The 26,369-nt window shown below is 52.7% G+C and overlaps 8 protein-coding genes and 1 long non-coding RNA gene across 14 annotated transcripts; 3 read left to right on the top strand and 6 right to left on the bottom strand.

Annotated features, from left to right (window-relative positions):
- The first annotated feature begins 242 nt into the window (after positions 1-242).
- Positions 243-2,002, top strand: commd9 (COMM domain containing 9). Its single transcript, XM_049723414.2, has 6 exons — positions 243-400; positions 755-871; positions 1,135-1,274; positions 1,345-1,379; positions 1,564-1,667; positions 1,752-2,002. Exons 1-6 carry the CDS (start codon positions 347-349, stop codon positions 1,869-1,871), a joined length of 570 nt encoding a protein of 189 aa, XP_049579371.1. The 5' UTR covers positions 243-346; the 3' UTR covers positions 1,872-2,002.
- LOC125970761 (L-fucose kinase) lies at positions 1,419-8,045 on the bottom strand. The gene is made up of 26 exons (XM_068651005.1): positions 7,571-8,045; positions 7,388-7,486; positions 7,105-7,256; positions 6,990-7,040; positions 6,671-6,796; positions 6,524-6,596; positions 6,337-6,434; positions 6,182-6,262; positions 6,000-6,119; positions 5,765-5,921; positions 5,590-5,696; positions 5,413-5,514; positions 5,114-5,287; positions 4,973-5,046; positions 4,549-4,904; positions 4,399-4,473; positions 4,077-4,302; positions 3,774-3,940; positions 3,434-3,661; positions 3,108-3,251; positions 2,921-3,040; positions 2,663-2,850; positions 2,488-2,587; positions 2,200-2,423; positions 2,038-2,139; positions 1,419-1,860 (listed from the first exon to the last, which is right to left on the bottom strand). Exons 1-25 carry the CDS (start codon positions 7,890-7,892, stop codon positions 2,068-2,070), a joined length of 3,636 nt encoding a protein of 1,211 aa, XP_068507106.1. The 5' UTR covers positions 7,893-8,045; the 3' UTR covers positions 1,419-1,860; positions 2,038-2,067.
- A 264-nt stretch (positions 8,046-8,309) lies between these two features.
- Positions 8,310-9,365, bottom strand: pclaf (PCNA clamp associated factor). Its single transcript, XM_049723412.2, has 4 exons — positions 9,152-9,365; positions 8,763-8,852; positions 8,491-8,671; positions 8,310-8,401 (listed from the first exon to the last, which is right to left on the bottom strand). Exons 1-4 carry the CDS (start codon positions 9,195-9,197, stop codon positions 8,359-8,361), a joined length of 360 nt encoding a protein of 119 aa, XP_049579369.1. The 5' UTR covers positions 9,198-9,365; the 3' UTR covers positions 8,310-8,358.
- Positions 9,366-9,742: 377 nt separating this feature from the next.
- Positions 9,743-13,394, top strand: nedd1 (NEDD1 gamma-tubulin ring complex targeting factor). 4 transcript variants are annotated; one of them, XM_049723388.2, is made up of 15 exons: positions 9,743-9,880; positions 10,340-10,486; positions 10,669-10,763; positions 10,842-10,958; positions 11,019-11,159; positions 11,269-11,498; positions 11,638-11,839; positions 11,916-12,021; positions 12,087-12,200; positions 12,262-12,303; positions 12,369-12,568; positions 12,637-12,835; positions 12,925-13,021; positions 13,098-13,164; positions 13,239-13,394. In XM_049723388.2, exons 2-15 carry the CDS (start codon positions 10,351-10,353, stop codon positions 13,344-13,346), a joined length of 1,854 nt encoding a protein of 617 aa, XP_049579345.1. In that variant the 5' UTR covers positions 9,743-9,880; positions 10,340-10,350; the 3' UTR covers positions 13,347-13,394. The 4 variants fall into 4 exon arrangements, with proteins under 4 accessions (XP_049579345.1, XP_049579344.1, XP_049579342.1 ...); XM_049723387.2 differs by having other exon boundaries at positions 12,084-12,200; positions 12,369-12,565; XM_049723385.2 differs by having other exon boundaries at positions 12,084-12,200.
- Positions 13,395-13,470: 76 nt separating this feature from the next.
- On the bottom strand, positions 13,471-16,443 carry si:ch211-59o9.10 (uncharacterized protein LOC561841 homolog). 2 transcript variants are annotated; one of them, XM_049723401.2, is made up of 10 exons: positions 16,262-16,441; positions 15,282-15,388; positions 15,101-15,158; positions 14,680-15,001; positions 14,476-14,582; positions 14,352-14,399; positions 14,144-14,263; positions 13,949-14,061; positions 13,788-13,887; positions 13,471-13,583 (listed from the first exon to the last, which is right to left on the bottom strand). In XM_049723401.2, the coding sequence occupies exons 2-10, from the start codon at positions 15,383-15,385 to the stop codon at positions 13,536-13,538; spliced, it is 1,020 nt and encodes a 339-aa protein (XP_049579358.1). In that variant the 5' UTR covers positions 15,386-15,388; positions 16,262-16,441; the 3' UTR covers positions 13,471-13,535. The 2 variants fall into 2 exon arrangements, with proteins under 2 accessions (XP_049579358.1, XP_049579357.1); XM_049723400.2 differs by having other exon boundaries at positions 13,471-13,887; positions 16,262-16,443.
- On the top strand, positions 15,435-18,385 carry LOC125970784 (uncharacterized). The gene is made up of 3 exons (XR_007482260.2): positions 15,435-16,064; positions 17,855-17,972; positions 18,260-18,385. It is a non-coding gene; the product is annotated as an uncharacterized lncRNA (long non-coding RNA).
- Positions 16,742-18,676, bottom strand: sycp3 (synaptonemal complex protein 3). The gene is made up of 8 exons (XM_049723413.1): positions 18,542-18,676; positions 18,382-18,475; positions 18,252-18,286; positions 17,994-18,111; positions 17,813-17,912; positions 17,534-17,632; positions 17,215-17,319; positions 16,742-17,133 (listed from the first exon to the last, which is right to left on the bottom strand). Exons 1-8 carry the CDS (start codon positions 18,666-18,668, stop codon positions 17,080-17,082), a joined length of 732 nt encoding a protein of 243 aa, XP_049579370.1. The 5' UTR covers positions 18,669-18,676; the 3' UTR covers positions 16,742-17,079.
- A 485-nt stretch (positions 18,677-19,161) lies between these two features.
- On the bottom strand, positions 19,162-21,963 carry actr6 (actin related protein 6). Of its 2 annotated transcripts, none has more exons than XM_049723398.1 (11): positions 21,743-21,963; positions 21,337-21,454; positions 21,171-21,239; positions 20,963-21,086; positions 20,766-20,901; positions 20,499-20,555; positions 20,321-20,419; positions 20,160-20,238; positions 19,920-20,091; positions 19,684-19,822; positions 19,162-19,561 (listed from the first exon to the last, which is right to left on the bottom strand). In XM_049723398.1, exons 1-11 carry the CDS (start codon positions 21,808-21,810, stop codon positions 19,432-19,434), a joined length of 1,191 nt encoding a protein of 396 aa, XP_049579355.1. In that variant the 5' UTR covers positions 21,811-21,963; the 3' UTR covers positions 19,162-19,431. The 2 variants fall into 2 exon arrangements, with proteins under 2 accessions (XP_049579355.1, XP_049579356.1); XM_049723399.1 differs by having other exon boundaries at positions 21,729-21,938.
- A 222-nt stretch (positions 21,964-22,185) lies between these two features.
- Positions 22,186-26,084, bottom strand: zgc:171459 (uncharacterized protein LOC562056 homolog). Its single transcript, XM_049723379.2, has 13 exons — positions 25,704-26,084; positions 25,450-25,543; positions 25,141-25,228; positions 24,793-25,075; positions 24,595-24,688; positions 24,418-24,505; positions 24,002-24,308; positions 23,838-23,931; positions 23,673-23,760; positions 23,291-23,597; positions 23,094-23,187; positions 22,941-23,028; positions 22,186-22,872 (listed from the first exon to the last, which is right to left on the bottom strand). The coding sequence occupies exons 1-13, from the start codon at positions 25,747-25,749 to the stop codon at positions 22,453-22,455; spliced, it is 2,091 nt and encodes a 696-aa protein (XP_049579336.1). The 5' UTR covers positions 25,750-26,084; the 3' UTR covers positions 22,186-22,452.
- Positions 26,085-26,369: the final 285 nt, after the last annotated feature.

Below are 26,369 nucleotides of genomic sequence, written 5' to 3'. Positions count from 1 at the left end.
TTTAAGAATATTGTGCAATAATAGAGATATGTTACTCAATTCAAGTCAATTTTATTTATAGTGCTTTTTAAACAAGCACCACTAAAGTACTGCAGTACAAATAGCACAAAGACAGTTAAAAAAGGACTCCTTTATTCGCCCCACACAGGGAAATTCCAGGGCAATAAATTAAAGACAAAAAACAGTAAAACACTAAAATAATATATTGAGTCTCACGGAAATGGTAAAAAAAGAGTGTAGTGTTATGACAGTTTAAGACCAGGTGGGGGCAGTCGCGTACAAAGGCGGCCAGTCTGCTTACACGAAGAAAACAAAGCAAATCGGCACCTGTCACGTGACTGCCAGTATGGCTGCCGCACTGTCAAGCGAGTATTTCGACAATTTGCAGCTTCTACTCAAGGTTTTTTGTATCATTTTGTCAGCATCGAATGATCAAACTGTTTTGTTCCGTGATTAGCGTGCAAGCCGTGGTTCGCTTCGATCCTAAAACAGGAACACTAAGATTGTGATTAAGAAAAAAAAGAACGTATTCATAATAAAGTTTCTTGATTTAGGTCAATGCTTCTGAAACTGTGGGACGAGCGATGGATGACTGGGAGCCCAGGGAACATGTTCATTAGGATACAATGTTACAATTCTATGAAGAAAAAATACTTTTTATAGTCACTGAGTAGAGTTGGGCCGTGCCGTGAAGTTCGGGTTACAAGTTTACAACTTAAAAAATGATACGTATAGCGTTTGTGTGTGTTTTCAGGCGCCATCCAAAGAGTTTGTGAAGGACATGTGCGTGCAGAGTCATGCAGGTCCAAATCTCCGTCTGACTCAGAACGCTGCCACTGCACTTGCTGTCCCTGAAGCTCAGGCTGCTCAAGTACTTTCTCTTTTTTTCAAAAATACTTTTTCGCCATATCACAAAACCCAGTACTGTACACTCCCTTCTTTCTCCAGGCCATTGTTATTTAATCTTAATTTTTTACCCATTTGTAGTAGTCAGCTGTAGCACATGGGTTGTTTTCAGCTCAAAATGCTGGTTCAAAAACAAAGAAGCTTGTTTTTGGGGAAAGATGCATATATATATAAAAACACCTGGTGGACTAGGAAACGATATAAGGAGCCATCCTGCATGTGTTTCAGTTAGCGCGCTCGCTGCGCACGTTGTCGGCTCACGTGGTCTTCCACAATTTGAGCTCGGCCGAGCAGATCGTCCGCCTTTTCCCGGAGAGCTTCCATTCCAGCCTGAAGAACTTACTGGCCAAGATCCTGCTGGACAACAGGTCGGCTCCTATGGCCTCGACCCCATCTTCTTTCTGGTGATGACGTCATACTTGTGCTTGTGTGTTTCAGGGAGCTGTGGAAAACCGAGGCTGTTGGGAGTCAAAGTGAGTGAATCATTCTTTGAAAATGAGATTGCAAAAAAGCAAAATGGTACAGAATCTTTTATTCACTTAAAAAAATCCAAATTGTTCAACAAAAGTGGATACACGACTTTTTACTTTACATTTTTACAAAATGGAATGCTGCAAATTAATGACTGTTTCTTTGTGTGTGCGTGCATGCGCGTAGCCTCACTGCCCCAGCTGAAGGCCGTGGATTGGCGAGTGGACTTGGTGAGCAGCTCCGACTCACTCAGTCGGATGTGCGTCCCCACGTGTCTGGTCCACTTCAAGGTTTGTTCCTACACGCCTGCACTGCGCATAAACGCGCACGCACGCACACACGCCCATGTCGCCACGTGTGCTTGGGATTGACAGACGGAGGATATTGGAGGCGAGGATTCCGCTTCTGTGGAGCTGAGCAGGGAGAGTCTGGACACCATGTTGGACGGACTGGGCCGCATCCGGGACCAACTGTCCGTAGTCGCTGGGAAATGATGACGTCATACACATGCATTTAAATCATTCGCAATTATTTGAGGCTTCATTTTATAACATTGCCACTTTTTGCACACACCCTTTATAGATATGAATTGGGATTGTATATTAAATGTAAAATATGCATTTAAGCACAATCGTGTCGTGTATCAGATGAAGAAAGTACCTTTACTACCCGAGGCGTGCACAGGGGTGTTTATACTGGCTGGAGCACGGTGAGGCCGTCCAAGTCCAGCTGCACAGTGTGGACGCTGAAGTCTCCCAGACCCTAAAAGAAGACGGAGCCCGATCACCACGGCAACGACCCAACGACGACGACGGCACTTACCGGCGTATTTGCGAGGACGTCTGCCACGTCGTCCTTCTGGTCGAGCTGGCGGGTGAGCAGGCAGAGGAAGCCGCCCCCCCCGGCGCCCGCCAAGCTCTGGCCCAGGACCAGCGGGCTAAGCGCCTCCATCATCAAGCGCACCGACGCCGGCTCGCAGCCCGGCGCCATCCGCTTCTTGTGTTGCCACGAACGATCCAGACAAGCGCCCAACGACGACAAACAACCTGGTGGCGGGCGACGCAATTCCAGAAGAGGCCCACACTGAGGTGCGGTGTTGACGCATCTCACCATCAAGACAAGCTCGGGCACAGTCCTCGCCGTTGGACACCAGCTCGTGAGCGTTGTCGACCATCGCGGGAAGACGAGCGTACCAGCTGCGCACTACGTCCTGTGAACGGCCACGCAGGAGTCGGTTCCGGAGTGAGTGAGTGTGTGTGCATGTACGTGTGTGCACACATGTCACCTGAAGCAGGTTGCGAGCCAGTCTGGTCTTGCCGGTGTAGACCAGCAGGAGGCGGCGCTCCAGAGCCTCCATAAAGGCGGCGGGCGGTCGCAGGCGTTCCACAAGCACCCGCAGCGGCAGACGCGCTTGAGAGCGGCCCACCTTAATGCCGCCCTCCAGGCCTCCCACCTGGTCCTGCCAGCCCCCACCTGTCCAGAGGAGAAGCGACGCCGTAGGACCCGACACAATCCGACGGGACGGGACGAGATTTGCCCAAACCCGTGGTGAGGACTTGTTCCAGGTGCAGTACGGCGTGGACGAGCGCATCCCTGCTGTAGGATCGCCCCGTGGCATTGTAGACCGCCGCCAACAGCGCCCCTGCAAGGATGCTGCTGGTACCTGCGGGTCAAGATGTGGAGCGGTCAAGCAACAATTCGCAAAGGTTTTCTTGCGCGGTGTCCCTCACCGAGTCCCGAGCCGGTGGGCAGTGCCGACCAGCTGTGAAGCTCCAGACCGCCGCCCCAGCGAGCTGTCAGCTGACGCCCCAAAGGCTCTTGGGAGGATGGCGACGCCACACCGGCGCACACGCACACCGCCTTCAGTAGAGCCCCTTTGAAATTGTTACCAACATTACATGCTTGAGATGGCTGGTTGCCATGGTAACCAGCAAGCTTCTCACTCGAGTTGACATCACACGCCTGCGCACCACAGTAACAAGCTAACTTCACACACGCGTACCACACCTGGTCACCACGGCAACAAGCAGACTCGCACGCTCGGAACAGGAAGTACCGGGTGCGTTGGGCTGACAGTAGTCCTTGAGGTGGTCCAGGGTCTCGCACACCACCTCCGTGGCGATGTCGGAGTCCCGCCCTCCGCGGTGGCAGACCAATAGCAGGAGGGGACGTGGGATGCGGCGCGCTCGGGCTCCGATAGGTCGCCGCCCGTCAATCTTCACCGCCACGTTGGTCACGCAGCCGCCGCGCTCAAAGGTCAACGGTGGCGTGTCGCTCCAGCCGCCTGCAAGGCAGTCGCCACCTTCATCACATTCTCATATTTGTTGACTCCATTTATTTTGACTTTTTTTTTTTTTTTCTGGTTGTGGTGTGATATTTTGGTCTGATGGAGTCACCTGCGAGGTCAATTCTGGCAGGACACTCTACTTCATGCCACTGCCCATGAGGCGGGAGTTCCCCTTGGCCAATGGTCACAAACTTCTGCGATGACATCACAGCCCGTCGTAGCAGCACCTGAGCGGCACCTTCGTAGTGCCGCGCCGCCCGCACCAGCAAGTCCGGCCTGTGTGAACATCAAAACCAAATGAACTAGCTTTATGCTAACACATAATGCAATAGATGGGCTGATTTCTAAAGCTTCTAACAACTGCTAATTTGACAGCGCCGCACACAGGCATAACGGACATTTCCCTTCTCACCTGCTGAGCCAATTAGCTCGCTGCGTCGCCAGGGCCTGGACTCCGCTCTTCAGATCTCCCTTCTCCAACAGGAAGTACGCGGCGCTCCAATTCTCATTGGCGGCCGGCCCGCTCCTCAGCCCTCCGCCACCCTCCGCCTCGGCCCAGCACGTCAGCACGTCTGCGATGCACGACAGGCAGCGGGCGGACACGCCCAGCTGAGCTCCTGACTCCGCCCCCTCGCTGACTGTCATGCATCAAATAAGACATTCGTGACAATAGGAGACATTAGGGCATGCAAGAGGACGTGATGACTTCCCTGCAAGATAACTCCGAGACTAACCGTGGACATCGCCATCATCAAGTGACTCCTTGTTACGAGGCTCCTCCCCCGGCTCCGCTCCGTTTCCTGCTGCGACTGACAGACAACACAACACAACACTTTTCATCAATACCTTTCCATCAATAAAAAAAGCCCAGCCAGGAGACTCACTGGTATCCAGCGTGTCGAGTAGCGCTGCCTGCTGCCCGCCCGCCACGGCTGCCCTGAAGCTGGGCAGCAGGCAGATGTCGCTTTTCCGCATCAGGACGTCTCTGGCCCGCTTTCTGCCCACCAGGTACAGCAAAGACTCCCTCCAGTGGAGCTCCGCCTTCTGGTGCGTGAGCGACAGGACTTCCTTCAGGGAAAGGCGCCAGGCCTCCCGCCAAAGTCGCACGGAGCCGGCTCCGCCCAGCAGCCAGGCCACGCCCCCCGCTAGGCCCGGGGCGCCCCTTTTGGGGTGCAGGGCCGGGAAGAGACGCGCCTCCAGCAGGGAGCGCCGTTCTCCCGCCGCCCACAGGTCCTCCGGCCTGATGCGCGACAACATCACTCACTTCCTGTACCGCACTTGGAGGACAAAGAGGGAGGGAGGTCCTACTGTATGTCGGTCCTGCCGAAGAAGATGCGCCAGGGCGCGTTGACGAAAGACGCGCCTTCTGCATCACAGCACAGCTGAGGACAAACCCCAGGACATGAAATCATTTGTTTTAGTCACTCTCTGCCGAGTCCGGTCACGTACCTCCAGGTCGTCCAGTGCTCCCATCACGGTGTAGACGGTCAGATTCAGTTCTCCCAGCTTGATTCGATGTCCCTGGATGATGACGTCATCATCCAGTGCCAGCCGTACCACGTCGGGGGAAATGGACGCCTCTAGGCCTGACAGTAAGCAACCTGAGGGGACGTGCAGGGGCCCCTGATGGATGGTGCAATAATTGCGTCAGCATATAGGTGACCATGTTTATGGCTCACTAGCCATTGACAGCACCAGAGATGTCTTTCAATTGTTTACTTGGGCTTATTAGCAGGTGGTCCCCCTACCTGCAGGTGGCAGTGTTGCACTACGGCCCCCGTCGCTACGGTAACCCGGCCTTCCAGAACACTGTTGATGACACGCCCTCCTTCGCTGACGCCGCTGGCCACCTGTCGGGGGGCGAGAACACCAGGTGGCGTGAGACTCTCCAAGAACCTGGTCGAAGACACGTTTGAAGACGTCACCTGTATGTGGGAGAGGGCGTGTCCCTGAGTGGGGTGACGGGTCAGACGGAGGACATGCTGCTTCCCGGACAGAGTCATGTAGTCATAGTGACCGCCCGGGACGTACACTAGGGACGGGAAGAAAACGGACGTGTGAAGGACAAAAGAAGTCCATAATGTGGCGGCGTAGACGCACCCAGGCTGAGCGCGGTTCCTCTCAGAATCCGCCACAGCTCCCTCCTGCCGCGTTGCAACGTCGCCCCCTGAAGCCCAGACACGGGATCACGCCCAACAAACTCATCCTCCGTCTGATCCGAGCACAAACACTTGAGCACGTCCAGAAACAGAGACAGCTATAGAAACGCACACACATGGCTTCATTTAGACTAAAGCAATAGCATTGGGATCCCGTGGTAGCCATGAGGACCAACCTGGAGGGGTGGAGCTCCAGAGTCCAGGCCCAGATAGGTGCAGCCGTCCAGAGGAGGCGTCACGTGCACCTGCAGGAGTTTCTCAGCCACCGGCCGGCTGAAGAACACCGGACCGGATACCTACGAGACAAGTTGAATAAGCTGATGCGCACATTATCAATTCGTTTGCGCGTATGCGTCACCAGAGGCACTTTCCCATCATGCATCAGCGCTTGCTGGATGCGCTCTGGGCTTCCCTTGTAGATGATGTCCCTGACGTAACCCTGGAAGAAACACACACTTTGTTACTCATCTACACAATCGGGCACAAGCGCCAGTTAATCGAGCTCCATCTCGCCTTATCGTCACTCAAGTAGACGCCATGACTGACGGCGTACGACGGGTCACCGGGGAGCGCAAGAGCACGAACACCTGAGAAGCTGTCCCAAGACAACACTAACACATGCACACACACACACACGACATTGAGAAGTGTTGCTGTCATGTAAGTGAATGTTGAGACACGTCAGCCGTGTTTTTCAGACCGAAGTTTGCAGGGATGCTGAACGTCATGTCGGTGCTGCACACCCAAACGCCAGGAGGAGAACCAGGACAGACCTGAGAAGATGACCAACACAGAGACACAAAGATACAGGGGATACATGCAAGGACGGACGGACCCACGGACAGACCTGTTGGGTGAGGAGGCGGAGCAGCACGTCCAGGCAGCAGACGGGAGCCTGAACCACGAGGGCGGGATCCTCCACGGGCAGCCACGAGAACGCTCGGCTGCACGAACTCCACGGGAAGTCGCGACCCTGCGACCGCATCATCACCGAGGTTGTCAATGAGCAACTTGCACCAGCCTTGGTGCTCGAGTGCCACGCCAGTATGATAACCTCATTTGCATCCCATATTCATTTTATTATGAATGGAAAGCATGAAGTTGTGTTGTTGGATGTTTGCCGTTAAGGTCAGGAGGTCAGAATGCTGAAAGAAGGTCAAACTGACCGTGTGGAGGATGAGGACGTGAGCATCATCCAAAATGTCAGCTGTCACCACCTGAGGGAGCATTTGCAGGATTTAGTAGTACTGGTCGTAATAATGTGTTTGCGCGAGTGCTCACCGTGTGTCCCGCCCGGCTGCTCAGGTGTTCCGCCGCCACAAGTAGCGCGTTGAGCGTGGCCCCTCCGCTGCCCAACGGTTCCTGGCGGTCCTGCACCGTCAGCAGCATCGTAGTCGCGCTCAAGCAACCCCCGCGCTGACGCAACTCCAACTCTGAAAACAACATACGCACATTTGTCACAAGTTGCAATCACCACATGAGGCACGTACAGACAAACAAGCGTTCACAACTCTATTATGAAGGTGAGAGCAGCGGCCCCAATAGGCGGCGAAGGGTACTGCACCTCTGTGGAAGGCGTAGACGCTGTCCTTGTGCTGGCAGGTGAGGACCACCACGGTCCAGCTGAAGGTTGACATCTTAAAAGCCTCTTCGACTGCTGCTGCTGTGAAACAGCAGGCAACGGCTTTATAATTTATATCTTTGTCCGAGCTCAACTGTTTGGAGGCGAGCTAGCTTAGTCGCTGACCTAGCACGGACAAAGTTGCCGACGGACCAATCAAACTATAATAAAACCTGTCTTTTCTTCTTTCAATAGTGACAATGCGTCGTAGGGAATCAGCAGTTAACTCTCCAGACGGGGAAAAAAAAAGCCAATAAACTAAGTGAGTTCTCTGTTGTGTTGAAATCTTTATTGGTAGGTTTTGGACTACACGAACTTCCGTAGTGGCCTTTATGTACTGTTCAGAACGTCTCCACCGGGCGGTGACTAGCAGGCGCAATAAATATTCAAACGCACCATTGTGTACATTAAATTGTGGACTTGCTCGACATTTCAATTGTCTATACATCCGGACTGACTAGTGGTCAATACTCTTTCATTAATCAGAAATGTATTTGACAAAATTTGGTGCAAAGGTTTACAAGACATTCTATCTTTTGAAAAAAAAAAAAAAAAAAAACAGCCCTGCCCTATTCTTTTAGTAATCTTTCATAAATTTAAATGTTTCTTTAAAAAAATAAAAAATCTTTGTGTAAGTGATGACTAGCAACTTAACACAGCACTACCATTTTTTTTTTTTTTTTTTACCACATAACGAACTTTAATCAGTTTTAAATGGAGAAAAAAAATGTGTTAACATTACCACATGAACATTCGAAATACTAAGTCATTTTTAATGACAAAAATTTTACTTCGTGAGCAAAATAAAGCAGATGAACCTGGTGAACAATTGTCATTAAAAAATATACCAGTCATGAACTATCCATAAAATTCAACAATTTATATACACATTTACAATTGACATTCAGCCATCTTCATTCATCTCCGTCCTCTTCTTCAGCTGGCAGCGGCCGAGACCTGCGCACACAAACAAAAAGAGCCACGGAGTCACCACAGTAGATGGGACAGAACCTCATCCAAGAAAACATAACTGCGCATCAACGTACTTTTTGGTGGTCTTGGACACGCCGCTGCCTCCAGCCTCCTCCTCGTCAGTGTCTTCATTGGGCTTCCGGTTTTCCTTCTCCGGCTTCCTTCCAGGGCCGCCAAAGAAGTCCCCGATACCCTTCTGCCAAGTAGGGGTGGGACGAACGCACACAGGATTTCCTCCGGCGTACTTGTTCTTTCCTGGGGAATGTATTGTGCAAAACAACTAACGTTGAGTATGGCCTTCTGCACGTAAACTAAGTGTGAATGTGCGCTGGGTTGCCGGACCGACCAGGAGTGGACGCTTGACTGTAGGAGGAAGAGGAAGGGGAGTTGGGCGCACTGGAGCCCAGAGACTTCCTGGGAGCAGTAGCTGCCACAGCTGCAAGCAAAATGATCACAGTCATGGCAATCTCAGAAAGCACACAAAATGGACATCACTTCGCCCGTCACAGACAACACAACATCAAATGTGTCTCCCGTCAAATGGCTTTTACATCACCGAATGAGTTGGAAGCGCGTGTTTTGGCGGGAGGCTGACAAGGTGGACCTTCAAGCGACTTGAAGTCAACTTGAAACATCTACACAATTACATTGATCAACACTTGAGTCGATGGCAAGGCTAGCAAAAAGCACATTGAGGCAACTCGGAATCATCACACGGTTGCTTTGGCGGCTCACCTTTTCTGTAAGATGCGGGCACATTGTCCGCTTTCGTCCGCACCATTTTGTCTTCGATTAGAGTTGAGGAGTAACAAAGAAGTCGGAAAGTGAAAGTTGAAGCGGTAGAAAGACGAGAAGGAGCCAAATAAAAACTGAAAAAGTGCGCACAAAGTCGGCTGACTAGTCGCGCGCCTTCCCGCCACTCTTTAAGGAAAGAGCGGATGGGGGCGGGCGGGAGAATTCTTCTTTGTTGATGTGATGACGATTTGGTTCGATGCTGCCCCCTTCGATCAGACGGTGTTAAGTCTGAGAAAAGTTCTTCTACTGCGTACTGTAGAAATACTCCTGTTAAACTGTTAAATGGCATATTGACAAAAACGACACACGATTTAAAACCAACCCCCTTTCTGTATATTTGGACATGAAGTTGATCTATTGCCAGAAAGCACATCAAAAGTGTGAAAGTGGGTGCTCTTTTCAATGGAGGCTTTTTGCCCCATGGCTCTTGTAATGTGTGAATACTCTGTGTTAGGAAATACAACAATTGAATAAAAACAAAGATACACAAGTAATACATTTAACAGTGAGCTGCGTTTTTCTAATAACGTGAAGTTTTCAGCTGTTGCGTCGAAGTGACTTCAAGTTTGTCCCTCGACACTCCCCGTAGTGGCGGCAGCTGCTTGCTCTTCAAGCGTTTCACGTCAACTTTGGCCAAAAGAAAACAAAGTAAAAGAAGCAGCAGCAAAGGTTTGCTTGACACTTTGGGGGTCTTTGCGGGACATTTTGACACTCAGCATGAACTTTGTGCCACTTGGGTATCGTTGAAGAGACCCCCGTGATCGGCAGAAAACTTGAAAGCTCTCTCGTTGGCTGTTTCCAGTTAGCCGCTCGCCCGTTAGCTTAGCCGTCGCCGCCAGCAGCTTGCATTGGCAAACTTGAGCAGGTTTGCGGTGCTGTTGCCATTTTGGGCCTTCTCAGGGTTCCAAAGTCACATAAACGGGTGTGGTTTGTCCAAGAAAGCCAAGCTGTCATACAACAACAAGCTGTCAAACTTGTCAAACCTTGTTGTTGTTGTGTCGGACGTCACTTTAGGGAGCACTCGTCGATCAGTTGTCAAGTATGCAGCCTGTTGACTGTCAACCTGACCAACTGGGGGGGTCTTACTAAGAGCTGATGAAAGCCTATTTGTTGTGGTTGCGGCTGCAGGGGCAGCAGCCATGGACGACGTCACCCGTCTGATGTCCACAGGAGATGCGGTGAAGATCTGGGACGCGGATTCCATGACGCTACTGGAGCAGTTCAACCCGCACATCAGCAGCCACCCAGTGGCGCAGGCCTGCTGGACGGCAAACAGTATCCTTGGCCGTCGTCGGTGATTGTTGCCGGCTGTCGGTGTCCGTTTCTCCTCCTCGGGTGGCCAACGAACAATACAAGACGGCGAGAATGGCGTAAAGGTACGAGCGTGCGGCGTTTGGAGCTCAGCCACGTCACCGATTGCGCTCGGAGCGCCGTTTGCTCCTTAACGCCGTTGGCAGATCAGCACGTGGTGAGCGCCAGCAGCAGCGGCGACAAAGTGGCCGTGTCCAGTCTGAAGTCTCCTCACCTTCCTCTGCTGGAGCTGGGCCAGGGGGTGAGCGCACGCCGCCAATCCGTCGCCATCCTTTTGGCCGTTGCTCGCTGACGGCCGCCCCGGTGTCGTCCCTCGCAGAAAGGCCAGACGCGCGTCACCCTCAGCTCATCCTCACAGTTTGTGGCCAGCGGAGGTCTGGACAACTGCGTCCACATTTGGGACCTGAAGACGTCCAAGCTGCTGCGCTCGCTCACGGTAAGCCGTCGCTCGCTTTCGGTCTTGGGCTCTCTCGTCTTGACGCCGTCGTGCGCCCAGGAACACACCGACGAGGTGACGTGCGTGTCCTTCAATGCCAACGACAGCCTGCTGGCGTCCGGTTCCTCCAGCGGCCATCTGGTCCTCTACAGTCCCACCACCAACACGCCCAGCAACCCCTTCGGACACGGCAGCCAGCAGGTAGCGCACCATTCTTCCTCTCCATCGGCGGCAAAACGTTGCTTTCCTTCCCTCTGTTGTCTCATTTGGCCCCCTGTCTTTCCTCCGGCATGTTGTCATTGGGCATCAGCCGGTGCGTGACTTGGGCCTGTCGTGCCTCAAACGCTCGCTGCTCGGCAGCGTGTCGGACGGCGGCTGGCTTACGCTGTGGGACGCCAACACGCAGAAAGAGCTGCACGCCTTCCGAGCCGCCCACAAGGCGCCCGGCTCGGCCGTGGCCTTCTCGCCCGCCAGCGAGCTGCTAGTGCTCACCGTCGGCTTGGACAAGAAGATCGTCTGCTACGACACCACCAGCAAGACGTGAGCCTCGTGCCGGTGCCGCCACTGCATCTCGCATTGGCTGTGCTTTCCCCGTTAGCTTTTGGCGGCAAAGTGATGAAATTAGGCCACAATTCACATCTGTGTGTGTGTGTGTGTGTGTGCGTGCACCTTTGGTCAGCGTGGTACGTTGTATCCGTGCGGAGAGCCCGCTGACGTCGGTGACCTTCACTCTGGATGGCTCGGGCGTGCTAGTGGGCTCCGCCCAGGGCGACATCTTGCGCTACGACCTGAGGAACAGCAGCGCCCCCGCCAGGGTGACGCCGGCGCACACCACCTCCGTCACCAGTCTGCGCTTCCAATGCGCCGCCGCCAGACACAAGGTGGCGCCGCTCACTCACCATTGGGCGGTCGGGATCCAGTGAACGAGGGTTGACCACAGCGTTTGTCTTCCTGCAGTCGGGAAAAACATCATCCAGAGTGTCTGGCACCAAGAGCTCCGCCTCCAAACTGTGTGGCGGTCATGTCAGCTCCGCCCTTAGCTCCTCCCCTCCCATAAATGCAGGTACCTTCTCATCGCCTGGGTTCCGCAGGCACAGCTCAATTCCCAGGTTGCGTTGTTTCCAGCAGGTAGCGCTGAAGCCCAGGCGGAAGAACGGCAAGGGGCGGAGCGTCTTCCCGTCACAGACAAGTTCAGCAGCGTTGGACGAAGCAGCCTCGATGTGTTTTCGCCGCTACGACAAGGTAGCGACACGCAGCGGGGCGTCAGCGAGGCCCAACGTGACGTAAGCAAATGTGCACACAGATGCGGGAGGTAGCGCCAATGAGACATTTGGAGCGGCTCAAGGTGCGTGGCGCCATCTTGGCATTCTTCGCACGAACGCACGAAAGCCAACCTTGTTGTTCTCGTAGTGACCTTGCCGAGTCGAGAGGCGGGGCTTCCTACCTGCGCCCGCAACAGTCTGGACATGTTCTCGCCGCTCCGAGATGAGACGTTCGACGTCGTCACCGGGAGGACGTCGGCGGGACGACTCTTGCGCCCAACTTCAGCCTACCAGACGCCCTCCATCAAGGAGGAGCCGCCGGTCCAAGCCGGTGACCCCGACAAAGTGGTGACTTCACCATGGCGCCTTCTCAACACATGTAAACAGGAAGTTGTGAACATAGATTTGTTTGGCAGGCGGGGGAAACGAGCAGCTCCTCCCCCAACCTGGAGGGCAAGGTTCAGGCTCTGCCCGACTCATCCCAGCCGACCAATCGCAGGCACCCGGCGGCCTCTGCCTTCACTCCCGAGCTGAACGTGAAGAGAGCCAATGGCGTTCAAGCGCAGCTCGATTACGATTCGCCCGTTCTCGGGGCCCCGCCTGCAACCTCCGCAGGTACGGCCTTCATTAGATGGGTGGTGGCAGTGGGCGGGGCTGATGGCCGGGCGCCCGCCCGCCCGCTCTTCTTCCTCTGTGGTGTTCAGGCCAGACCGAGGCAGCCAGTGGTGCGACGGCGCCCTTCAGCAGCATCCAGATGAACGCCATCACCAACATCATCCACCAATCGCTGGATGAACTCAGGTCAGCGAGACCACTCGGCTTCCTGCCTTTTTGCACGTCACGTGACTCGCTGTGTCTTGTGTGTCACTTGGTGCAGAGACGCGTGCCACCGGGACATCATCAACCTCCAGGTGGAGATGATTCGCCAGTTTTGCATCCAGCTGGTGAGCGAGCACTGCCACGACGGCGGCGGCAACGGGAGCGAGTCGTATGAGCCATGCGTGCGCGTGTCTTGCAGAACGAGTTCAACGCGCTGATGTCGGCGCAGCACACGGCCAACGAGGCACTGCTGCAGGAGAACCAGCGGCTCAGGGAGGAAAACCTTCGTCTCAAGACCAACTACTGAAAACGCATTTCGTGTTGATGCTCATTAAAACTTGTCATGTGATCAGCATATCGACTGCAACTTTATTGGCACACTTGCGCATATGAGCAATGATTTAGTTTTGACTTAAAAGAGGCGGGGTCTATTTTAAGTCAATAAAGATAGAGTTTTTATTTAGAAAGAAAAGACACGAGTTCAAGATAGCAGAGGTCAAAGGTCGGCCAGGTCGACTCTACATATGGGGCAGGTGGTGTTGTCCTGACGACGACAAACAACAACATCAATTTTCTTTCATAGCTTTCCCGAAGCACCTCTGCTTAGCGTAACTGACTTCTCCTGATATGAAAGCAACCGCATGATTGTAATCCATCCTTTTTTCGCTTTTTCTGGTGCGTGTGATGAAAGGGGAGGCGGAGCCCATTTAACAAAGCAAGTCGCAAAACAAGACAAGCGGCAGCTCACCTGCAGCCAGCGGTCGATGCAGGCCACGTGGTAGTCGTGGAAACACGGCAGCATCCTAAGATGCTCGCCGTCGTCGTAGTCGCCAAAGCAGATCTGACACCTGCCGGGACCAACTGCACATGAGCACGGCCGACCTGCCGGACGTCGTTGCCGCCACTCACCCGGCGTTGCCGGCGCCCGACTGGAAGCGCTTGATGGGGAAGCGCAGGACGTGGTCCCGTGTCAGCTTCTTGGACACCACGGCGCCTTGCTGCTCCTCCAGCGCCAGGAGCGCCTGCGGGCCAAGTGCACACACGCACGCATGCACGCTCAGCAAAAACGCCAATCACACCGGCATCGGCCCGGCGCACACTCACCTCGTAGTCGTCCTCGGAGGAGTTGTCCTCGGAGGAGTCGTCCTCGGAGAAGTCGTCCTCGGTCCTCCAACGGCGGCCCCTGCTTGGCGGCGACGACCGGTCGGCGCGAGTGCGGCGGGGCTGCGGACAGAGTCGACGGCCGGTTGGTGCCCATTTCCCAAAACGCTCGCATTTCGCTTGATTGGCCAAACGAGGATTCATTCATTACCCTTTGATGATGATGGTGCAACTGCGCCTCCTCTTGGTCAAACTGAGCCTGTGCATGCAAACAGGAAGTCCGGAGTGAGCCGGTGATGACATGGCCAGGTCACACGAGAAAAGGCCACGCCCACCTGCAGGCTTCGTGCAAACGCTTCATCTTCTTCCATCTGTGCCGCGCAAACCATCTGGATGTCGTCGTCATCGTCGTCGATGAGGACCACCTCATGTTCCGCTACCGCTGCATGCAAAAGTGAAAAGGACTCCAATTGGCATGGCGAGCATAAAAGAAGTGCCTGAAGGATTTTCCCAAAACATTTCACGACGTCACCCTTTACCTGTTGAGACATCGCCACACTCGTCTTTCAGCCACCTCTTCTCCGCCGCCGTCAGGAAGGACAATGAGTTTGACGGCATGTCGACCGCCGGCGTTACGCGGGAGGGGGAGGAGGTGGATGAGGAGGACGACGACGCGGCTAAAGTTGACCAGGACGAGGAAGACGAGGAGGTGTCCAGCCAGTCTTCGTCGGGAGACAGCGTTCGAGAAGAGACGGCCACAGAGCCATGTTCCGGTGACGCCCTCGCCACCTTTCTGCGTTTAGTTGGCCTGGACTCGCCAGGCCAATGTTTCACCCGCGCTGCTGAAAGGCCCGTCATCACCTGCGGAGCGGCGAGGAGACGCCGCGACTGTCAATTCTGGTACGAGGAATCGATTTGGATGTGATGACCGGAGCGAGCAAACAGACGTTATTGACTCACCGAGCTGGACGCATCCTCTGCAAGACTCGCGGATCGCCTGGTCTCGCTTCGAAGCGGGCTGACCAGGAACAATTAGAAACAATACAAACAACAACAACAACAACAACAACCATTAAGACAGGGAGGGCTCGTCCGTTTTCCTTGGTTGTTTTGATCGTGCTGAGCAGGTGGCGATGCCTACCTGGGCGTCTCTGGGATGACAAGCGACATCTGGTCCACGAGGAAAGCTCGGTCCAGTCGGTCGTCTTCAGAACCGCCGCAGTCGGACGTGAACGGAGACTCCATTCGCTAAATCGCAAACATCACCCATACTCGGTGACAAGGTTCAAGTTAAGTGACAGCGAATGTTAGAAAAATTGTATATATATGTTATCATGCGTTCTCTAATGAGTACTTATTCATAATGTTACTGTTCAGTATGCTTGCTGCTTTGCCTTGCTTATTCTTATCTTGTACAACAGAACAGAAGGATTACGGCTGGGTCAGGGGCGAGATGACGGACGGTTGTGTCAAACAAGATGCTGCTGACAGCTCAGCGTCCACCAGAACAGATCGTGAAAACAACACGTCAAACGATGCGTCACGAACCTTCTGATCTTCCTTAAAGAACGTCACTTTCTCTTTTTATCTCTCGGAATATTGCTTAAACCGTTTTGCTGATATAGCCATATCTGCACGCAACACTTTGTGCGTTACTTTTTGTTTCTTTTCTTACGAGACGAAGCCACAATCTCTTGAAATCGTGAAAACAACACGTCAAACGATGCGTCATGAACCTTCTGATCTTCCTTAAAGAACGTCACTTTCTCTTTTTATCTCTCGGAATATTGCTTAAACTGTTTTGCTGATATAGCCCCCCCCCCCCTTTCGGGATTCCAGCTGACTTTTCGACCCAGTCATTTCATCAAGTGTGACGGCGCCGTTCTTCCCCGAAAGCACTTTCAATCTTTCAATCAAGGCGAAGGTACGAGCGGCTAACATTGTTAGCATCGCGAGAAAGCGAAAGTAATGAAATGTCCGAATCAACAACATTTAAATCGGTCTAAATGTGATACTTGCCAACGCTGATCGAATTGGTGGATTTAGAAAACGATTTATACGTTTACTCCCGAATGTTTAGAGTGAAAAGCAAGAATATATATACATAAATAACCAGTTTACCAGGTCCAGACAGGAAGTAAAAATGTCTTTTTCAGCCCATAAACTGCCCGAAGGTTTAGAATATTTTAAAATGTTCTCCGCTGGCACATCATGATCCTTTCATCGACTCGTCATAAACGCTAACTAGTCGGTTGGAGTTTGAACGTGTGCAACAGCTTAATGTGCTCCTCCACGAACACACGACACATGAATGGTTCCGTCTGTGTAACGCTCCAACATCCGCTCTTCCAAAGGTAGTTAGTTACACGTACGGTTATAACATGTTATCATTGTTATTAAGACTGTGGTAGAAGTAACAAACTCATCTTTATTCTTTGACTGACTGCCAACAAGGGAGACGAGACACGAGTGAACATACGAAAAGCAGGCCTCCTAAGACTGAATTGCTGTGAAAACTTGACCTGTTATTTAATTAAAAAAAAAAGAAAAAAAAAGCTGTCAGTGAAGTAAGGAATCACAGGAAAATGGCAACAAATGAAGTTGAGGTTGAATAGGTTTTATTCCCTAAAACAGGATGAAACATTTGAATCGTTTTTTTTAATTCCCTAAAACTGGATGCTGCCCAAACAGTTGAATCGTTTTTTAATTCCCTAAAACTGGATGATGCCCTAACATGGCCAATAAACTTCTTGAAACGTTTGTACTTTTTCTTAAACATCGGAATTACAACAGTGCCCCCTAGAGGTGGCTTGAGCAACAAAAAACAACTCTCAAGCGCTTTACCTCATCTTTACAACAGTGAACAGAAGGTGAAGGAACGTGAGTGTTCAAATAGAAAAAAGATGAGGCTGGGAACTTGGGCAAACTGCGATGAGAGTCTAGAAAAGCATGGTCTGCAGGGACTTGCGCACGGTCGCCATTTCCTGTTGTTGCTGCAAAAGGACAAAATTAAAGATGGGTTCACGCGGCAGTCAGCGCGAGGACTCGACTCGGCTCGGCTCGACTCGACTCACGGTGTCCATGAGGATCTTCTTCTGCATGGTGGCCATCTCCTTCCTTAGCTCTTGCTGCGCCCGATGCAGGACTTCCTCTTGGTTCTTCTCCATCTCTTCCATGTTCTGCTCACGCCCAATGCCACCAACAAAAAGCAAAAAGAAGAACAAGACTTCCTTCAAGCGTTTCAACGTGCCACTTGCTTCCTTTTCAACAATCTGAGCTGCCTTGAAGCAAATGTGTTGAAAGTTCCCGCGGCTGAGGAGGTCATTGAATGAAATGAACAAGACCAACGTCGCCAAATTACAAAAGAAGAAGGTGCAAAGCTGTTGGTTTGACCTTGACAAAGTTCTTGAAGAGCTCTTGCAGGGCCTCTATTTTCTGCGTCTGAAGAATTTTGCTCTGCTGGACCACCTTCTGCTGCTGGCGTATCAGATTCTGAACACACGTACACACCCGACATGTCACATGGAATGGAGAACTGCGTGAGCCAAGAAAATATCGAAGAGCCTTTGAAATTGTTTTGATTCATGGCATTTTGACAATGTGACATTTAGTCCTATTTTGAACTTTTCATTTTATTTACATGTCTCATATGTTGAGTGTGCGCTGGCCTACATTGAACTTCTCCTCCTGGTCCTTGATTTGCTGCATTTCCAGCTGCCATTGGTCCAAAACCGACGACAATTGCTGAGAATAGTCCTGAGTCATCTTCTGCCTGCACACGCGCACGACAGAAGCACCCAGATGTGGTTGGATGACAACGTCTGGTTGGGGGGTGAGGCTCATATTGTCAAACCTCTGTTTGTGGTAGTTGTTCCACAGTTGCTCCATTTTCTGCTGCCCTCCATTCATGTAAGTCTTGGTCAGACTTTCCAGACGCTTGCGCTTGGTGAGCATCACCTTGTTGATGTCGGCTGCATTCGCACACACCACATTGATCGTTTATAGAATATCATGAATGAATATCATTTTTCAACCTATAACAGGCTGAGCGCAGATGAAATACGTATGAGCAAGTGTTGACCACTGAAATGACTGAAAATGCTTTTCTTACCCCCAAAGCGCTCCAACATGCTGTGAACTTCAACCCTACGCAATCAAGATTGAGTTCATTAGCAAATCGTTTTCAAAAGTAATGAAAAGATGAAATAATGGGGAATAAATGGAGCAAATTCTCTAACTACCCAACAGGGACTCCAGTGTCTTCATCTTTAAAGTCGTCAGCAGCTCTTTTCCTCGATGGAGCTTTGTCCTGACTTGGAGTTTTCTCCTCTGAGGCTATTTGGAAGGAAAACGAAAAAAGGGACCAAATGTTTGTGAGCAGCAGGTGTAAAGCACATTTACCTTCTCCGAGGTCGTCTTCTGAGCCGCAGGGAAGCGCTTTCTTCTTGGCAACTGGAGAAAAGTCAAAGACTTTACTCATTGCTTCTTCGGAGAGCTGCTTCTTCTTCATTCGTTTGCCGGTCGACATTTTCGAGAAGTTCGCTCAGCTAACGTTAGCGGCGGCTAATGCTAGCTAGGCGAGCGGTGCTAATGGCGGGATAAATGTCAACTGAACCTGTGAAATGTAACTTTTTTTGGTCGCTTTTGTCCTAACGCAACGCTTAAAATCGAACTTTGATGCTGGGCGGCTTTGGAGCGCAGTTTGCAGTAAGCCGAGCCAGTAAATGAAGCCACCTGCCTCCACCTGCCTCCCGCCAGAAGACGCTTCGAGTACGGTCTTTCAATGTTGAGTCACCCTGAAATGACCAACAAGCGGAATATTTTGCTAACAAATCAAATAAAAATAAACACAACAAAAACTGTATACGTTTGTGTTTTATGAATCATGTTTTCATACCCAAATGGTAATAGGGTAAATCAAGATTTTTACTGTCCCATGACACATTAAATATTTTTAAAAACTATGATGGAAAAAAGACTTCATGGTTTTTTTGCCACTGTGATAATAACAATCACGGAAGTACGCCGCAAATTTTATTGACCAAAATAAAATATGGACATGTTGAATTAATGTGATTTCATTCAAGAGTTTTCAGTAAGAGTGTAAAAAAACAATCAATTTCATAAATACATTTTAAAAAATGTCTTCCTGAAGGACACCTTCATAGGCAATGGATATTAAGATACGCCGTGGCAACATGTAAATGGTGTTGTCCAAGCAGCAAAGGTGCTTTCAATCAACCGTTGACTTGTTTGCCTGTCGTTTGGCTGTGGAAGCACAAAATGGCAGCTCAGATGTCAAACTTTTCTTCGCAAACAAAATGTCCGTTCTCTTCGTAATCGTCGCGCGTGACCACCATCTCCTCGTAGTCGGGGTCGTTTGCCAGCAGCTTCCCTCCTTCCCACGCGTACGTGATGGGACTATTGCCAAAGAAAAACCACACAAGTCAGTCATAAAATCTCAGCCTATCGCACAGAAAGGAAATCTGGCGCCAGCCACGTGAACTCGAATGAAATGCGTAAGGACGAGCAGCGCAACTCACTTGTCGGGCAGCGTGACCTTGACGGGAACGTGAGCGGGAACCAGAGCGCGAAGTTCAGCTTCCAGGCGCTCCCGGAAGCCCGGAAACAAAACGTTGCCTCCAGTCAGGATGATGTTGCCGTACATGTGAGGCTGCATGTCTGCGCACATACACACGCAGAATGCCCGTTGGAGCCTTGCTCAACGCCTCAAACGCGCCCTCCTTTCCCAGGAGGCGGAGCCGGAAGCGAGCAAGACCTTGAGACAGAGAGCGGACCGAGTCCACGATGGCCTCGGGAATGCCCATCTCCTGGATGCCGACGTCGGAAGGGTGGAAGAGGATTTCGGGAACAGCGAAGCGCTCGTTGGCCAGCCTGAGGATCTGCTCGCCCGTCTTGTACTTGCCGCTCTGCACCACCTGCTCGGCCGGCTGGCGGACGACGCAAAAGCGGTTGAGGTCGAGCGCCGACGCCGCAGCGGACGAGAGCGCCCGCTCACCTTGCAGAAGCCCTTTTTGATGCCGCTGAAATCGGGCAGCACGTAGTCCCTCATCACCGTGTTGTCCAGACCCTTCAGCCTGGAAGCAGCCGTGCACACGTTGGTTCACCTTCCGCTCGCCGCATTGGCGTGAGCTCAGAGAAAACGTGAGGCCGACTTACTGTGCGACGGCCATGTCCCGGTAGAAATCCTGGGACACAAAGCATACGTCCTCCTTCACCTGGTTGATCACGTGGGTCTCGTCCATCACGTGCAGCTGCCTGCAAAGAGGCACGCTCGGCTCGGCTCGGCTCGGCAACCCGACTGACGAGTCGTTGCACTTGATTCAGGCAGCCTTACCGATAAGAGATGATTTCTTTCAGGTGATTGGTCAGCAGCTTCCCTCCTACGTTAATCCTAACAGAAGGACAACATCATCATCATCACAACACAAACAATTCAAGTTACAATAATTCAGAATACCCCCCAAAAAAATCCTCAAATGAGCAAGTCAGGTGTGTGTGTGTGTGTGGGGGGGGGGGGGGGGGGGGGGGGGGGGGAATGGCGGAATGGACGGATCTCTGCTCTGTTTGGGAAATGTATCTAAATTTATTACCCATCACTCACCTGCGGATGGCGTCTTTCATTCTGCTGCCGCGGCAGTAGGGAGCGATGTGCGTGAAGGAGAAGCCGCTGTCCACCACCAGGCAGCACAGCTCGTAAGGTTCCGAGCGGAAGTATCGGCGAGCGCTCAGGGAGCCCGCTGAGCGACAAAGAGCGTCAACACAGGCAAAGAGCGTCCGGCGGCCGCCGTCCACACTCACCATTGATCCTGAGAGCCGACTGGAAGCGGTACTCCTCAAACAGGATCTCGTTCATGGACTCCTGGATGGACGTGAAGTTGAAGTAAGGCTCACTGATGATGATGCTGCTGTCTGCAAAGTCCACCTGGAGACAACCCCCTAAGATGACGTGAACCACGCAAGAAGTGCGTGAAGAAGAGAAACGCGCTGGGCGGGTAAATGAGCCCACCTTGAACATTTCTTTGCCAAACAAATGATCCCAAACTTTCCTCTGGACGTCCCAGTTGACCAGGTAGCCCTGAGGAGGGAAGAGGGTGGTCATCATCTCTGTGCATGTCATGATTCTGTCCTGTTGCTAGCAGGAAAGCAAGGAGTGAGGGTGGGGACGCCTTGACCTTCTGGAAGGGCAGGATGTAGAAGAGTGCCGAGGGATCTTTGATCTCATCCAGCTGGTTGGCGGTGAACGTTTTCATCCGGGAGGTCTTGGAGCGAAACTGGCAATTGGGAATGACGCTGGAAAGCAAAAACGGACACGAGAGCTCTCAGCATTTTAGCAAGTAGTATCAGGGAACGTCGTTAATATTTCTCCACGAGCGCTATGGATAAATCTGACTTGACTCAAATTGCTTTAAGATCTCTTTGTAGTGTCGCATATAAAAAATGTTCTACTCGAGTGATGACTGGAAGATTCCGCTCACACTCGCTGCATTCATCAGCACGTTGGGTGAATGTTTGAAGGAGTCTCTGCTCGGAAACTAAAACGCGGCGCGTGCTAACAAAAGCTAACCTGTAACGGCTCACCTGACGTCCTCCAAGCTGTATCCAATTTTTGCCGTGTAGGCTCCGTTGTCCAACACTAAAGTGGCCATTTCAATTCCAAAGTAATACCTTAAAGCGTCATTTCATCACAACCCATTCAAAATAATTTGGTGCGCTCGTTTCATGGTGAGTTTGGATCATTTCCTGTTTCCTGCGCTTCTCTACGCTCATTGGCCGATACGTCACAACGCGTCAGCCAGTCAGAAGGGAGCGCCACATCAAGTCCCGCAAACAAGTCGTCCGGACGGAAACACAAACGTCCAAACACGGCATGCGGAATGATTTCAAAATAATAATAATAATAAAAATAATTAGCAACAGTAAGAGCATCACAAGTTAAATTAGTTCTTAAATGGTTAATAGGCAAAAGTAAAAACCTGCAAAAGTAAAAATGTCACAAATGTCATCACAAGAAGAACAGCACATTCTGATAACATTTTTACTCTTTAACATAAAAGTAAAAGTCAATGTTCAGGAGGCACAACGTAAAGCCCCGCCTCTATTCAAAATGACATAAATACAAAGTTGTTGTCTGGTGTCAATTGTCTTTTAAGGCAACACGTGTTGGACGCCGCGTCAGGTCGCCAAAATAAAAAAAATACACGGGTGCCTGACAAAGATGTTGAAGAACCGTGTGACGAACGTAGCGAGCGCTTCCCAGTCGAGCAAACATGGTCAAAGACGTTTACAGTCTACATGATGGCCCCGATATGTCCGGAGTGCGTGTCCACGGAGAGCATGACAGACCTCTGGTCCAGAAGTTCCCTTTCCCGGCCCAGCGCCGCCCTCTCCAGCTCCAGCAGGGCGCGATCCCGCTCCAGCGCCACCCGTTCCCTCTCCAGCCACTCGCGCTCCGCTCTTGCCGACGCCCGCTCTTGGTCCAGTGCCATCCGCTCCTGCTCCAAGGCCGCTCGCTGCTGCTCCAGGACAGCCCGGTCCCCACCGCCCCCCACCGGCGGCTCGGGCCCGCCGACCTGGCTGTCGGGGGCCGGGAGGGGGGAGCCGTTGCACACCAGGCGACCTTCCATGGCGTCGTTCATCAGGTGGAACCACGGCCAGGAAGCGGCGCCCTCCGTCATGTTGTCCATACCCGTGGGGGGGTACTTCAGGTCCTTGGAACCGCATAACATTGTCAGTGTGACATTAAGACAGGCGTCGATGACATCATGATGAGGCGTACCTTGAACCTGCGTTTGAGATTGTCCCACTTTTTGGCCACCTGGGAGGTGGACACCTTCCCTTGGAGGTCCAGCTGCCGAATGATGGCCCTGACGCGCAAACACAGGCGAGGTGGTCACGAGGATCTCGACAGTCCGCGCGGCGGCCTTCTTACTTCCAAGCGGCCTTGGCGGCGTTCCTCCTGCCGGTGAAGAGATCCTCGTTGGCGGCTCTCAGCGTGATCAAGCGGCGAGTGTCCTGCTCGCTCACTGCGTCAAAAACACATTTTTGACCATCATGGAAAATAAAAAAACAATCAAGATTATTTGGGTTGGTATTGAAATCTCCACAGAAATAATAGCGCTAATGTACTTTTGTAGGCGAGCTCGGGAGGGGCAGCGCATTCCTCTCCGCTGGCGTCGATGTAGGTGATGCTGTCATCGGAGCGGCAGAGGTCGGCGACCGCTCGGGCGTCGTCCATCTCGTAGATGGCCGCCTCCTGGGCGTCGGCCGAGGGGGGCGAACCTGAGACGGCGTCGTCCTCGCTGCTCCATACCGGCACCACCTGGACCCCCTTGCCCGCTAGCCGACCCTCCAGGGCGTCGCTCATCAGCTGGAACCACGGCCAGGACGCCGCTCCGCCTTGGGGCTCCGCCCCCTGAGGGGGGAACTTCAGGTCCTGGATCAAACACGACAGCCAACATTTCAGACGGCTTGAGTAAGCAGCGCGAGCAGCTAAAGGAGGCGAGCTCACCTTGAACTTGGTCTTGAGGTTGTCCCACTTCTTGGCCACCTGATCGGGTGTGATCTTTCCCGTCAGACCCATCTCCTTCACGATGGCCCTGCACAGAAGCGACGGGCATCAGGGCAGGTGACAAGGCGGGACGCTCGGCCCATGGCTCACACACTGGGCCCGGACCTCCAAGCGGGCTTGGCGCTGTTCCTGCGTCCTGTGAAGAGGGCTTCGTTGGCGGCTCGCAGCTCCACCAGTTTTCGGATGTCCTCGTCCGTCACTGGTCAATACAACGCGACGACAGTGAGAAAGAAATCTAGCGGGACCAAACGTACGGGCGGCGGTCTTACGTCTGTAGCCGAGGTCGGCCACGCCGCGCCGGAGGTCGCCCAAAGCCAAGGAAGCGCTTTTGTCGTGGCCGCAGATCAGCATGTCCAACTCCGACTCGCTGAGGAACTCGGCCATCCCGGTGCGACTCCTGCGGGCTCGCTTCCTCGGCGCCGGCAGCATCTCGCAGTCTTCGTCCTCGGCGACAAAGACGGGCGCCAAGGCGGGCGCGGCGCCGGCCAGACGCCCCTCCATGGCGTCGTCCATGCTCTGGAACCACGGCCACGAGCTCGGGTTGGACTCCACGCCGCGCGGGGGGAACTTCAGCTCCTGCGGTAAAACGTCAACGTCCGAGGCTCTTGTGACTCACAGATGGCGGTGTTGCGTGGCTTTTGGATCAGCGCTACTGTAGAATCAAGTTTCTTGCACGTGGCCTCACCTTGTAGCGCCTCTTCAGGTTGTCCCACTTCTTGGCCAGCTGCTCGGTGCTCAGCTTGCCCTGAAGGCCCAGCTCGTGGAGCACGGCCCTGCCGACACACACTCAAATAAATGAGAAAAAATGCGTCATGCACGCCCGTCTCCTCCCATGATATGGTTTTAAACGCAAGCAGCTCACCTCCACGCCAGCTTGGCAGAGTTTTTCTTGCCGGTGAAGATGGCCTCGTTGGCGGCGCGAATTTTGATGAGACGTTCTGTCTCCTCTTCTGACACTGGTGGTGCAAAGAAGCCCATGATGTCACCACACTGCACATGATCTACGCCGCCTTCCCTTCTATAGAGTGGCTGATGACATCATTGCATTGCTCGGGCCTACTTTTGTAGGAGCACTCGCTCATCCTCCTCCAGCCCACGGGAAGACCCTCGGCAGACTCGCCGCTCTCTGCGGCGGCAGAGTCGTCCATCTCGGTCTTGATGAGGAACTCCAGGACGTCGTTGTCGTCGTCCCGCCGCCGACCGTCGCCGGGCAGGCCCAGCGCCATGCGGCTGTTGTACAGGCGACCGTGCATGGCGTCGTCCATCATGCGGAACCATGGCCACGACTCGCCGCCGCCGCCCGGCTGCTCCCCATCCGCCGATTGGTCGGGCTGCTTCAGTTCCTGCGCGCACGCAGAGTGGGGTCACGCCGCGTTAGCCGCCGACATCACGGCGCTGATCCTCGTACCTTGTATTTGGAGCGCAGGTTGTCCCACTTTTTGGCGATCTGCTCGGCCGTCAACTTCCCTTGCAGGTCCAGAGCCCTCAAGATGACGCTGGACAGGAAAAAGCGGTTCACATCGCCTGCACGTCCGTTCTCAGCGTTTGGTGAAATGGAAGACGATGCTAACTGTTTCATTCATGTTAGCGTTAAGCTGGTGTTTTATGCTCAAAAGTTTTATATGTTTATGTCAAATGTCTCAAAGCAAAAGATTGGAAAGCAACTTTCGCTCTTATCTCAAGGCACACCTTCTAAATGTGTGTTCGTATTGTGTACCTCCAAGCTATCTTGGCAGAGTTTCTCTTTCCGGTGAAGAGAAGTTCGTTGGAGGCTCTGAACTTGATTAACCGCCTGATGTCATCCTCGCTCACTGTGGAGGTCAAAGTTAAAAGTTAAGCAGCGAGAGGGAGGAAGGAAGGAAGCAAAGATGAGAGGAAGGAAGAGAAGAGGTCAAAGTTAAAAGTTAAGCAGCGAGAGGGAGGAAGGAAGGAAGCAAGGATGAGAGGAAGGAAGAGAAGCTAGCTTCTTACTTTTATACGAGTCCTCCGTCAAGTTGGGGCTGAAGGCGTCCATCATCGTCGCCGTCAAGCGACGACAAGCGGGCGCCTGTCGTCTTGTACTTCCGCTAAGCGCTTGGCCGCGGCCGCGCTCCGTCCATCGCCGAGCGAATGCGCTCAAACCACACAGTCGAACCTTCTCCTTCCTTCCTGCTAGGTTGTTAAGTGGCCAAAGCGTCGCAGCAGACCGCCGGCCGGCGATTGACGGCTGCTGTCTTCCTTCTCGCAGCACTCCGCGTAACGACCGGACCGAAAAAAACAGTAAGCACCCGGGAGCGTCGGCAATTCGAAGGAGCGCTCCTTTCGTCGTGCAGGAAGGAGGCCGTTGCTCACGTGACCTGCGCTTTGGCGGAACCTGAGGGGAGGGGAGGGGAGGGACAGACTTTCCACGCACTTCCCAGCATGCTTTGCAGCCCTTGCCGTTGTTGTGCCCAAGTGGTTTCCCCCGTCAAGTGAACATTTGTTTCCCCTGCCGCGGAAGCGCGCACGACTTGTTTGGAAAGCGGTGGAAAGCAATATAAACATGAAGAACACACGTTTGCGTCAGTCAATTTTCATTTTTAGAAAGGGTTTCTTTCATTTTCTTTCTTTTAAGTTCATTCGTGTTCTGCCGTTGACACGAGGTGCGTTCAAAGACAA

This window comes from Syngnathus scovelli, chromosome 6, assembly GCF_024217435.2.
Source record: "Syngnathus scovelli strain Florida chromosome 6, RoL_Ssco_1.2, whole genome shotgun sequence".
In the NCBI taxonomy this organism is placed as follows: Eukaryota; Metazoa; Chordata; class Actinopteri; order Syngnathiformes; family Syngnathidae; genus Syngnathus; species Syngnathus scovelli.
This window is presented reverse-complemented; position numbering and strand designations above follow the sequence as displayed.

Excerpts from the sequence above, each read along its gene's own strand:
- commd9 (XM_049723414.2), top strand. The coding sequence starts at position 347 with ATGGCTGCCGCACTGTCAAGCGAGTATTTCGACAATTTGCAGCTTCTA. Across the intron at positions 872-1,134 it reads CTGAAGCTCAGGCTGCTCAA|TTAGCGCGCTCGCTGCGCAC; the intron begins GTACTTTCTCTT and ends CATGTGTTTCAG. Across the intron at positions 1,275-1,344 it reads AAGATCCTGCTGGACAACAG|GGAGCTGTGGAAAACCGAGG; the intron begins GTCGGCTCCTAT and ends TGTGTGTTTCAG.
- LOC125970761 (XM_068651005.1), bottom strand. The coding sequence starts at position 7,892 with ATGTATAGACAATTGAAATGTCGAGCAAGTCCACAATTTAATGTACAC. Across the intron at positions 6,120-6,181 it reads ATGATGGGAAAGTGCCTCTG|GTATCCGGTCCGGTGTTCTT; the intron begins GTGACGCATACG and ends CTTGTCTCGTAG. Across the intron at positions 3,252-3,433 it reads CTGTCAGCCCAACGCACCCG|GGGCTCTACTGAAGGCGGTG; the intron begins GTACTTCCTGTT and ends ACAATTTCAAAG.
- pclaf (XM_049723412.2), bottom strand. The coding sequence starts at position 9,197 with ATGGTGCGGACGAAAGCGGACAATGTGCCCGCATCTTACAGAAAAG. Across the intron at positions 8,672-8,762 it reads CAGTCAAGCGTCCACTCCTG|GAAAGAACAAGTACGCCGGA; the intron begins GTCGGTCCGGCA and ends TACATTCCCCAG. Across the intron at positions 8,402-8,490 it reads GTGTCCAAGACCACCAAAAA|GTCTCGGCCGCTGCCAGCTG; the intron begins GTACGTTGATGC and ends TTGTGTGCGCAG.
- nedd1 (XM_049723385.2), top strand. The coding sequence starts at position 10,351 with ATGGACGACGTCACCCGTCTGATGTCCACAGGAGATGCGGTGAAGATC. Across the intron at positions 12,569-12,636 it reads CCGGTGACCCCGACAAAGTG|GCGGGGGAAACGAGCAGCTC; the intron begins GTGACTTCACCA and ends TTTGTTTGGCAG. Across the intron at positions 13,165-13,238 it reads GCCAGTTTTGCATCCAGCTG|AACGAGTTCAACGCGCTGAT; the intron begins GTGAGCGAGCAC and ends CGTGTCTTGCAG.
- si:ch211-59o9.10 (XM_049723400.2), bottom strand. The coding sequence starts at position 15,385 with ATGGAGTCTCCGTTCACGTCCGACTGCGGCGGTTCTGAAGACGACCGA. Across the intron at positions 15,159-15,281 it reads GTCATCCCAGAGACGCCCAG|CCCGCTTCGAAGCGAGACCA; the intron begins GTAGGCATCGCC and ends GTTCCTGGTCAG. Across the intron at positions 15,002-15,100 it reads CAGAGGATGCGTCCAGCTCG|GTGATGACGGGCCTTTCAGC; the intron begins GTGAGTCAATAA and ends GCCGCTCCGCAG.
- sycp3 (XM_049723413.1), bottom strand. The coding sequence starts at position 18,668 with ATGTCGACCGGCAAACGAATGAAGAAGAAGCAGCTCTCCGAAGAAGCA. Across the intron at positions 18,112-18,251 it reads CATGTTGGAGCGCTTTGGGG|CCGACATCAACAAGGTGATG; the intron begins GTAAGAAAAGCA and ends GTGCGAATGCAG. Across the intron at positions 17,134-17,214 it reads AGAAGATCCTCATGGACACC|CAACAACAGGAAATGGCGAC; the intron begins GTGAGTCGAGTC and ends GTCCTTTTGCAG.
- actr6 (XM_049723398.1), bottom strand. The coding sequence starts at position 21,810 with ATGGCCACTTTAGTGTTGGACAACGGAGCCTACACGGCAAAAATTGGA. Across the intron at positions 20,556-20,765 it reads ATGAAAGACGCCATCCGCAG|GATTAACGTAGGAGGGAAGC; the intron begins GTGAGTGATGGG and ends TCCTTCTGTTAG. Across the intron at positions 20,092-20,159 it reads TCAAAAAGGGCTTCTGCAAG|CCGGCCGAGCAGGTGGTGCA; the intron begins GTGAGCGGGCGC and ends GTCGTCCGCCAG.
- zgc:171459 (XM_049723379.2), bottom strand. The coding sequence starts at position 25,749 with ATGATGGACGCCTTCAGCCCCAACTTGACGGAGGACTCGTATAAAA. Across the intron at positions 23,761-23,837 it reads AGCGCCAAGCCCGCTTGGAG|GGCCATCGTGAAGGAGATGG; the intron begins GTCCGGGCCCAG and ends GCTTCTGTGCAG. Across the intron at positions 23,598-23,672 it reads ACCTCAAGACCAAGTTCAAG|GACCTGAAGTTCCCCCCTCA; the intron begins GTGAGCTCGCCT and ends TGTTTGATCCAG.